The sequence below is a fragment of the Ranitomeya imitator genome, chromosome 3 (assembly GCF_032444005.1).
Source record: "Ranitomeya imitator isolate aRanImi1 chromosome 3, aRanImi1.pri, whole genome shotgun sequence".
Lineage (NCBI taxonomy): Eukaryota > Metazoa > Chordata > Amphibia > Anura > Dendrobatidae > Ranitomeya > Ranitomeya imitator.
In genome coordinates this window covers 836,126,880-836,137,643 of record NC_091284.1, presented here as the reverse complement: position 1 = coordinate 836,137,643, position 10,764 = coordinate 836,126,880, and the positions used below count along the sequence as shown (strand labels likewise).

The following is a 10,764-nucleotide window of genomic DNA, read 5'->3' as shown; positions in this document are numbered from 1 at the left end:
TTTTTTAAATATCGATATTTTACTGTGTAAACCTTCTACCAGATCATTAATGAATATGTTGAAGAGAACAGGTCCCAATACCGACCCCTGCGGTACCCCACTGGTCACAGCGACCCAGTTAGAGACTATACCATTTATAACCACCCTCTGCTTTCTATCACTAAGCCAGTTACTAACCCATTTACACACATTTTCCCCCAGACCAAGCATTCTCATTTTGTGTACCAACCTCTTGTGCGGCACGGTATCAAACGCTTTGGAAAAATCGAGATATACCACGTCCAATGACTCACCGTGGTCCAGTCTATAGGTTACCTCTTCATAAAAACTGATTAGATTGGTTTGACAGGAGCGATTTCTCATAAACCCATGCTGATATGGAGTTAAACAGTTATTCTCATTGAGATAATCCAGAATAACATCCCTCAGAAACCCTTCAAATATTTTACCAACAATAGAGGTTAGACTTACTGGCCTATAATTTCCAGGTTCACTTTGAGCCCTTTTTGAATATTGGCACCACATTTGCTATGCGCCAGTCCTGCGGAACAGATCCTGTCGCTATAGAGTCCCTAAAAATAAGAAATAATGGTTTATCTATTACATTACTTAGTTCTCTTAGTACTCGTGGGTGTATGCCATCCGGACCCGGAGATTTATCTATTTTAATCTTATTTAGCCGGTTTCGCACCTCTTCTTGGGTTAGATTGGTGACCCTTAATATAGGGTTTTCATTGTTTCTTGGGATTTCACCTAGCATTTCATTTTCCACCGTGAATACCGTGGAGAAGAAGGTGTTTAATATGTTAGCTTTTTCCTCGTCATCTACAACCATTCTTTCCTCACTATTTTTTAAGGGGCCTACATTTTCAGTTTTTATTCTTTTACTATTGATATAGTTGAAGAACAGTTTGGGATTAGTTTTACTCTCCTTAGCAATGTGCTTCTCTGTTTCCTTTTTGGCAGCTTTAATTAGTTTTTTAGATAAAGTATTTTTCTCCCTATAGTTTTTTAGAGCTTCAATGGTGCCATCCTGCTTTAGTAGTGCAAATGCTTTCTTTTTACTGTTAATTGCCTGTCTTACTTCTTTGTTTAGCCACATTGGGTTTTTCCTATTTCTAGTCCTTTTATTCCCACAAGGTATAAACCGCTTACACTGCCTATTTAGGATGTCCTTAAACATTTTCCATTTATTATCTGTATTCTTATTTCTGAGGATATTGTCCCAGTCTACCAGATTAAGGGCATCTCTAAGCTGGTCAAACTTTGCCTTCCTAAAGTTCAATGTTTTTGTGACTCCCTGACAAGTCCCCCTAGTGAAAGACAGGTGAAACTGCACAATATTGTGGTCGCTATTTCCTAGATGCCCGACCACCTGCAGATTTGTTATTCTGTCAGGTCTATTAGATAGTATTAGGTCTAAAAGTGCTGCTCCTCTGGTTGGATTCTGCACCAATTGTGAAAGATAATTTTTCTTGGTTATTAGCAGAAACCTGTTGCCTTTATGGGTTTCACAGGTTTCTGTTTCCCAGTTAATATCCGGGTAGTTAAAGTCCCCCATAACCAGGACCTCATTATGGGTTGCAGCTTCATCTATCTGCTTTAGAAGTAGACTTTCCATGGTTTCTGTTATATTTGGGGGCTTGTAACAGACCCCAATGAGAATTTTGTTACCATTTTTCCCTCCATGAATTTCGACCCATATGGACTCGACATCCTCATTTCCTTCGCTAATATCCTCCCTTAAAGTGGACTTTAGACAAGACTTTACATAGAGACAAACCCCTCCTCCTCTCCGATTTTTACGATCCTTTCTAAACAGACTGTAACCCTGTAAGTTAACTGCCCAGTCATAGCTTTCATCTAACCATGTCTCGGTTATTCCCACTATGTCAAAGTTACCTGTAGATATTTCTGCTTCTAGTTCTTCCATCTTGTTTGTCAGGCTTCTGGCGTTTGCGAGCATGCAGTTTAGAGGATTTTGTTTTGTTACAATCTCCTCGCTGTGGATTGTTTTAGAAATGTTCTTACCTCCCTTCTGAGTATGTTTTCCTGGGTCGTCTTTGTTCAAGTCTAATGTTTTTCTTCCCGTCCCCTCTTCTTCTAGTTTAACGCCCTCCTGATGAGTGTAGCGAGTCTTCTGGCGAATGTGTGTTTCCCAGGTTTGTTGAGGTGTAGTCCGTCTCTGGCGAGGAGTCCATCGTACAAGTAATTCACACCGTGGTCCAGGAATCCAAATCCTTGTTGTCTGCACCATCGTCTTAGCCAGTTGTTTGCATCAAGGATCCTGTTCCATCTCCTGGTGCCATGCCCGTCTACTGGAAGGATAGAAGAAAAAACTGCCTGTGCATCCAGTTCCTTTACTTTCTTCCCCAACTCTTCAAAGTCTTTGCAGATTGTCGGTAGGTCCTTCCTTGCCGTGTCATTGGTGCCAACATGTATCAGAAGAAATGGGTGGACGTCCTTGGAGCTGAAGAGCTTTGGTATCCTATCGGTCACATCCTTGATCATCGCACCTGGAAGGCAGCATACTTCTCTTGCAGTTATGTCCGGTCTGCAGATGGCTGCTTCTGTGCCTCTCAGTAGTGAGTCTCCCACCACCACCACTCTTCGTTGCTTCTTGGCTGTACTTTTTGCTGTCACTTGTTGCTTTGTGCCCTTTTCTTTTTTGCTTGCTGGTATTGCTTCATCCTTAGTAGTAATTCAGGATGAGAGCACAATGTGTCACAACAAATTGTCAACAAGTCAATATTCCAGGCTTACACAAGCAAAAAGTCTGTTTTCTTGATGAACCAGAAATAAACAGGTGCATTCAAAAGTCAACACATAGATAACAGTCTATTGTTCTTGGCTTGCTGAAAATAGACGTCTGGTTAATTAAGATACAATGCTGTGTCTCCACAATGATAGATAATAAGTAATAGATAGATAATAAATGGATAATACATACAGTGGGGAAATAAGTATTTGATCCCTTGCTGATTTTGTACGTTTTCCCACTGACAAAGACATGCACAGTCTATAATTCTAAGGGTCGGTTAATTTTAACATTGAGAGCTAGAATATCAAAAATAAAATCCAGAAAATCACATTTTATAAATTTTGTTTGCATTTTGCAGTGAGAAATAAGTATTTGATCCCTCTGGCAAACAAGACTTAATACTTGGTGGTAAAACCCTTGTTGGCAAGCACAGCAGTCAGATGTTGTTTGTAGTTGATGATGAGGTTTGCGCACATGACAGGAGGAATTTTGGTTCACTCCTCTTTGCAGATCATCTCTAAATCATTACGCTTTTGAGGCTGTCGCTTGGCAACTCGGAGCTTCAACTCCCTTCATAAGTTTTCTATGGGATTAAGGTCTGGAGACTGACTAGGCCACTCCATGACCTTAATGTGCTTCTTTTTGAGCCACTCCTTTGTTGCCTTGGCTGTATGTTTTGGGTTTATTTCCCCCACAGTAGATAGGTAAATAAAATAGATAGAAAATAGATGGATGATACATACAGTAGATAATAGATAAATATATAATAAACTAGATGGTGGCCCAATTCTAACGCATCGGGTATACTAGAATATGTATGTAGTTTATTTATGAAGCTTTCAGAATAATGCAATTAATACAAAGGATTCGGCCGGCTGGGCGCGACCAATTAGCGAAGCGTGGTTCAAATCCCGCGCCAATTCGCGGCCGGACTGCGTCTGTCACAGATTGATCGCGGCCGGGCGCGACCAATCAGTGAAGCCAGGGTCAGCTCCAGGTTTTTGAGGGCCCCGGGCGAAAGAGTCTCACAGCCCACGTAGCATCTAACACAGCCCACGTAGCATATAACACAGCCCACGTAGCATATAGCACAGCCCATGTAGTATATAACACAGCCCACGGAGTATATAGCACAGCCCACGTAGTATATAGCACAGCCCACGTAGTATATAGCAATGTGGGCACCATATCCCTGTTAAAAAAAAGAATTAAAATTAAAAAATAGTTATATACTCACCTTCCGGCGGCCCCCAGATCCAGCCCAGGCCTTTAGCGATGCTCCTCGCGACGCTCCATTCCCAGTAATGCCTTGCGGCAATAACCCGTGAACATGTAGTCTCGTGAGAACACTACGTCATCTGTGGTCATTCTTGGGACCGGAGCGTCGCGAGGAGTGGGAAAGGCTGCCGCGGACGCCGGAAGGTGAGAATATAATGACTTTTTTTTATTATTATTATTTAACATTATATGTTTTTACTATTGATGCTGCATAGGCAGCATCAATAGTAAAAAGTTGGTCACACTTATAGGGTTAATAGCAGTGTTAACGGGCTGAATTACACCGTGGTGTAATGCGGTCCGTTTAAAGGACTGCAAAAACACTATGTGGGCGCTGACTGGAGGGGAGTAGGGAGCGGCCAATTCACGGCCAGACTGTGCCTGTTGCTGATTGGTCGTGCCCAACCAGCCGCGACCAATCAGCGACGCGGGATTTCCGTTACAAACAGACGGAAGTGGACCTTAGACAATTGTATATAGAGATAATATGATGAGATTTACAGACAAGATATCCGTCGGTGAACGGGATTCGTCCCCTCCAGGGTCTCATAGCACGGGGAAGTAGCTGATGGATAAATCAATTGTCTGTAAATAATAAAAAGGGAGGAATTGTTATGATATTTATACTTTGCTTTATCATTCAGATTATTTATATGTCTTTGATAAATTAATATTTTTAATATTAGCTTTATAAGTGTTATTCATAAAAGCAATATCACAGCGCAGGGTCTCTGATATAGAGGTGCTAAGTTTTAATTGTTACAGAAGTCAAAAGGAAACTGGACAGAAGTTCCAAGGAGGTCAGACTGGAGAATCCATAATTTATGACTTGGTTATTCCCAATTAAAATACTTTCTTTCCTAGGTAATGTACATAGACATTCCCCTTTATTCCTGGGCTGTAATAAAATACTTGTTGCTTGGGATCTGAGGGCAGACAAGAATTGTGCACGGACAGACACTGGCTGGGTGTATTTTCTTGCCTCCGATGCATCCACGCATTTATTTTATTTCATTTTAATTTGAACCAATAATGGCAGATTGGAGATTGTTAGTTTGTATCTCAACCCAAATTAGCTCTCCTTGGAAGGGCCTACCATCCTCCTCCTGCTTGGGGTTTCCTGATGTCCCACATGCCCTTCCTTGCTGCACCGATGCCTGTGTACCCACCTGGACCTTGTGGGATTCACTCCCCCACCCCCTAGCGAGCCTAACAACATGTATATACCCCCAACTGTATACATACAGATATAAGGGAGAGCCGAGTCTGCAGGGATCGCTGTGTCTGCAGCAGCATGCACAGGAGCAGTATGAGCTTTGTTGTATAAAGCCCCGCCCACCCACAGCAAGCCCCACCCATGAGGTTCTAGAGCTCGGAACTCAGGGGGATTTTGAAGAGACATTACAGGAAGTCAGCGGATTCTCAGCCAGTGATCATGTGAGCAGCGCAGTTTATAGAAGGATTTGGGAAAGCAATAAAGATAGATAAAGTGTTTATCTAGGACAGTTCATTCATATGAAACTTGGACTTATAAAGTAATGACCAACCCCTGTAAGCTATTATGTGGTCATTTACTGTACGTTTTAAATACCATGTAAATTGTGAGATTACAACAAGACCATTTTTATTTTTACATTTTCGCAAAAGACAAAAAAAAAAAAAAACCCACTTAATACAAAAACTTTTTTATTTGCTGCAAACTCGACGAGTTGATTTATTTTCCTACCATTAAGAGACAGCACGATGTGATCATTTGATTGTTTTTAAAAGACCTTTCTTATACTTAGCAGATCATAAATCCAGTAGTGTGTGCCTTTGCCATAGCTTAATATACAATGGAAGGCCTGTGAGCCCCTAGCTGCTATTGCACCCTATGAGCCCCCGATACAAAAAGTTGTGTTCAGTGCGACCGCTGCATTAAATAGCAATATTTATGAGGTACAACAGTGCCATTGGACACAAAGTGCAGCTTCTGTGTATAAATGGCACTGCAGAATTGAGATTCTAAGTATGCAGTATAACTTGTTTTTCACATTGAGAACATGAGTATGGCTCCCCCCAATGTGAGCAGTCTTAGCTGACCATTAGATTTTGATTTCTGGGTATAACCTTTCCCACAATCTGACCAGAAAATGGCATCTCCTCTATGTGAATCCTCTGATGTTTGACAAAACCTGATTTGTGGGTAAAACATTTCCTACATTGTAAACAAGAAAAAGGTTTCTTTCCTGTGTGAATTCTTAGATGTTCTGCAAGACTTGATCTCTGAGTAAAACATTTTCCACATTCTGAGCATGAAAATGGCCTTTCACCTGTATGAGTTCTTAGATGTTCAATAAGAATTGAGTTTTGGTTAAAACCTTTCCCACATTCTGAACATAAATATGGCTTCTCTCCTGTGTGAATTCTCCGATGTCTCCCAAGAGAATCCTTATGCATAAAGAATTTCCCACATTCAGAACATGAATATGGCTTCTCTCCTGTGTGAATTCTATGATGTTTCAAAAGAGAATCCTTATGCATAAAGGATTTCTCACATTCAGGACATGAAAATGGCTTCTCCCCTGTGTGGCTTCTCTGATGTTTCTCAAGAGAATTTTTATGCTTAAAGCATTTCCCACATTCAGGACATGAAAATGGCTTATCTGCCGTGTGATATCGTTGATGTAGAAGAAGAGCTGATTTCTGACAAAAACATTTTCCACATTTCAAGCACGAGAACGGCTTCTCCCCAGTGTGAATTCTTAAGTGGTCCACAAAATTTGATTTACGGGTAAAACTTTTTCCACATTCTGAGCATAAAAATGACCTTTTATCCTTACGAGTGTTCTCATGAATTGAAAGATTCGATTTCTTACTAAAATGTTTTATATGATCAAATGCAAAGAGGTTTCCAGGTCTGTGTCCAGTTATATTTTTGCCACTCAATGATTGATTGTCTTCTACTTTGTAAATAGGAGACATAAGGACATTTCCATAGGAGCTCCTCATCCATTCTTCATCTGGAAAAAGAAACAACATTGTTACTACTTTACAAAATTGTTATCAAAGACAATCATTTTCAAACTGAAGTCTGATCTATGAAAATCTAAACATTTTTAAGAATAAAAACACATTTAAAGGGGGGAAAAACCAAGACAATAGATAAGCAGAATTGCTCCTTTTTCCAGCAGAAAAATGCATCAAAAGTGATTGAAATCCAATATGTATCTCAGAACTGCATCAATAAGACTATAGTTCAGCATGCAAACAAAAAAAAACTCACACGTCCTACAACAGAAAAATGAGGAAAGTTATGACTCTTGGAAGAAGGGGAGAAAAAATAAAGTCCCAAAAATTTAAAATTGGCCATAGCGAGAAAGGGTAATTCCTGCACATGGAGTCACATTACACACTGAACGGGAAACCACTGGGTAAATCTGACAGGGAGAAGGACTTGGGGATCCTAGTTAATGATAAACTTACCTGGAGCAGCCAGTGCCAGGCAGCAGCTGCCAAGGCAAACAGGATCATGGGGTGCATTAAAAGAGGTCTGGATACACATGATGAGAGCATTATACTGCCTCTGTACAAATCCCTAGTTAGACCGCACATGGAGTACTGTGTCCAGTTTTGGGCACCGGTGCTCAGGAAGGATATAATGGAACTAGAGAGAGTACAAAGGAGGGCAACAAAATTAATAAAGGGGATGGGAGAACTACAATACCCAGATAGATTAGCGAAATTAGGATTATTTAGTCTAGAAAAAAGACGACTGAGGGGCGATCTAATAACCATGTATAAGTATATAAGGGGACAATACAAATATCTCGCTGAGGATCTGTTTATACCAAGGAAGGTGACGGGCACAAGGGGGCATTCTTTGCGTCTGGAGGAGAGAAGGTTTTTCCACCAACATAGAAGAGGATTCTTTACTGTTAGGGCAGTGAGAATCTGGAATTGCTTGCCTGAGGAGGTGGTGATGGCGAACTCAGTCGAGGGGTTCAAGAGAGGCCTGGATGTCTTCCTGGAGCAGAACAATATTGTATCATACAATTATTAGGTTCTGTAGAAGGACGTAGATCTGGGTATTTATTATAATGGAATATAGGCTGAACTGGATGGACAAATGTCTTTTTTCGGCCTTACTAACTATGTTACTATGTTACATCCTCTAACCAGAGCTTTACTTGTGGATGTTTTGAGTAAACTCACTCTGCAAGAAATCCATGAAGATTTAAGAAAGGCTCTTACCATTCAATGCTGTGAATACAGGTTCTTCAAGTTCGCTCTTCATTCCACCTGGGTTTTCCTGTAAAGATCCCACGTTAAGAAAAGCAGAAAAAGTTTCTTACATCACTCTGGATAATAATTGAAAAGCATGAGCCAAGTTGAGATAAATATAAAAAGGATTTTCTCAAGGGGCGATTAGAAAGGATCAACATCCAACCAAATGTTTTATACATCATTGGTATTTTGCTACATGAAATGATCTCGGAGTCTGAATTCGCCGTACACGCCAGATTGAAATATGACAACCAACGATCATGCGTTTATCGATGGCCCCATACACACTTAAGATTACATTGGCCAGTGATCTGCACTGATGGCATCAAACAGCACTCATTCCTAATCAATGGCCAAATTGATGTCCAAATTGGGGAAAATGTGATTTTTATGAAACCATAAAATAACTGTAGCCGTAACCTCCCACAGCCAACACGGCGTCTACACTCCACTGCTGAAGGTTAGTAGTAAGCTTCATTACATCGGTCTATAGATGATTTCCTGAAAGCTCAGCTCCATCTACCTGAGGATCCAGGAGGACATTCGGCTTCTCCTCTGGACATTCCTGGGAATAAAGAGGACTGGGACTTCTCTCTTGTAGATTTCTTGGACTGGACTCATCTATAAGAAATATACACAGCGACTGAATACATCGTCTACATGTGATGAGCAGATGATGGGGAGTCTAGGGGACCTCAGACCCGGCCTCTCCTCTATATTCAGGAAGGTCTCCTCTTACCCGGAGATGTGAGGAGCTGGTGATCCTCCATCATGACGTCCTTGTACAGATCCTTGTGTCCTTCTATATACTCCCACTCCTCCATGGAGAAATAGACGGTGACGTCCTGACATCTTATAGGAACCTGACACACACAATGACCCGTCATTAGCAGACTCCTCCCCGGCGTTATTATATAATGTCCCAGCATTCCCGGCAGCGCTCACCTCTCCGCTCAGCAGCTCAGTGATCCTGTGGGTCAGTTCTAGGATCTCCTGCTCATTGATCAGTGAATGAGGTGGAGGCTCGGTGATGTCACTCGGGGTCCTGCTCCGTCCTCCTGACACACGGGGGGTCACACACTCCCCAGACGACGTCTTCACTACTGTGTGATCCTGTGTATGAGGAGACGCCGATCACTACATCTATTCTAAGGATCCTTCACCTTTCCCGTCATTTCCCGGCTTTATTTCTAGAGATCAGAGTGATGTGAAGTTCTTACATCTCCAGTGATCCAGTAGATTATCTCCAGGGTGAGGTCTAAAATCTGAGCAGCCATGTGGCTTCTGTCCTGCTCCATCCTCAGAAGTTCATCGATGGAAAGGGTCATTGTCTTTCAAGGAAAACCTACAAACCTAAGGAATAAAAAGGAGGACAGAGTTAGAAACACTACTTGCTGAGCACTCTCCAGACATGTGCAGAGCCGAGGGCCCGGCTTCATCACTGCACATGATAGAACTTTCTTCTGATAATCCCTCTTAAACTGATGCATACACAGTACATAGTGTAGATGAAGCTGTGCACAATACAGTCCAGAATTAAAGGGACGGTACTATAGGACTGGGCAGGGCAGATCTGGTGCCAGTTTTCAAAAAGTGGACAAAATCTGACCCTGGAAATTATAGACCTAACCTCTACTGCAAGCAAAATCTTTTGAGGGTTTTCTCAAAGATGCTACCCTGAAGTTTCTCAATTGGACTAGCCTCATGACCCAGTATCAATGTGGGTTTATGAGGGATCAGTCATTTTAGACTCATCTGATCGGATTCTACAAGTACATTTCAGACTGGACCACAAAAATGCAGTGGATGTTTTCTATTTGGACTTTTCAAGAGTGTTTGATACTGCAATACATAAAAGGTTGGTACATAAAGTGAGAGCAATGTGATTACAGGAAATTATGTGTATCTGGGTTAAAACCTGGCTTAGTGATAGGAAACAAAGGGTAGTTATTAGTGGCACACACGGATTAGATCACAGGTAACATTGGGTACCACAGGGGTCAGTATTGGGCCCTCTTTTTAATATATATATTAATGAGCTTGTAGGGGCATACAGAGTAGAATTTCAATATTTGCAGATGACACAAAACTCTGCAGGGTAATCAACACAGAGGAGGATAATACAATATTACAGAGGAATGTATATAAGCTGGAGGCTTGGTCTGAGAAATGGCAAAAGTTTAATGTAGATAAATTATTATTATATTATAACACCATTTATTCTATGGTGCTGTACATAAAGAAGGGGTTACATACAAAACACAAACTGCAATGAACAAATGAGTAGTGACAGACAGGTACAGAGGGGAGATGACCCTACCCTTGTGGGTTTACATTCTACAGAGCTAAATGTAAATTGATGCAGTTTGACAGAGGAAAAACAGGTTTAATTCTGCACTAAATGGTGAAACACTGGGTAAAACTATCTGAAAAGTGTCATGATTCCATCACTCACAGTG

At 41.3% G+C, this 10,764-nt stretch overlaps 1 protein-coding gene across 2 annotated transcripts in view; it reads right to left on the bottom strand.

Moving 5' to 3' along the window:
- Positions 1-5,708: 5,708 nt before the first annotated feature.
- LOC138671393 (zinc finger protein 1 homolog) overlaps positions 5,709-10,764 on the bottom strand; it is a 29,980-nt gene continuing 24,924 nt past the window's right edge. For both annotated transcript variants that reach the window (XM_069759533.1, XM_069759532.1), the window contains exons 2-7: positions 9,526-9,658; positions 9,251-9,418; positions 9,045-9,168; positions 8,829-8,926; positions 8,273-8,330; positions 5,709-7,041 (exon numbers count right to left, since the gene is read on the bottom strand). In XM_069759533.1, coding sequence (XP_069615634.1) covers positions 6,113-7,041; positions 8,273-8,330; positions 8,829-8,926; positions 9,045-9,168; positions 9,251-9,418; positions 9,526-9,633 — 1,485 coding nt within the window. In that variant the 5' untranslated portion in view covers positions 9,634-9,658 and the 3' untranslated portion in view covers positions 5,709-6,112. The remainder of the gene's footprint in view (positions 7,042-8,272; positions 8,331-8,828; positions 8,927-9,044; positions 9,169-9,250; positions 9,419-9,525; positions 9,659-10,764) is intronic.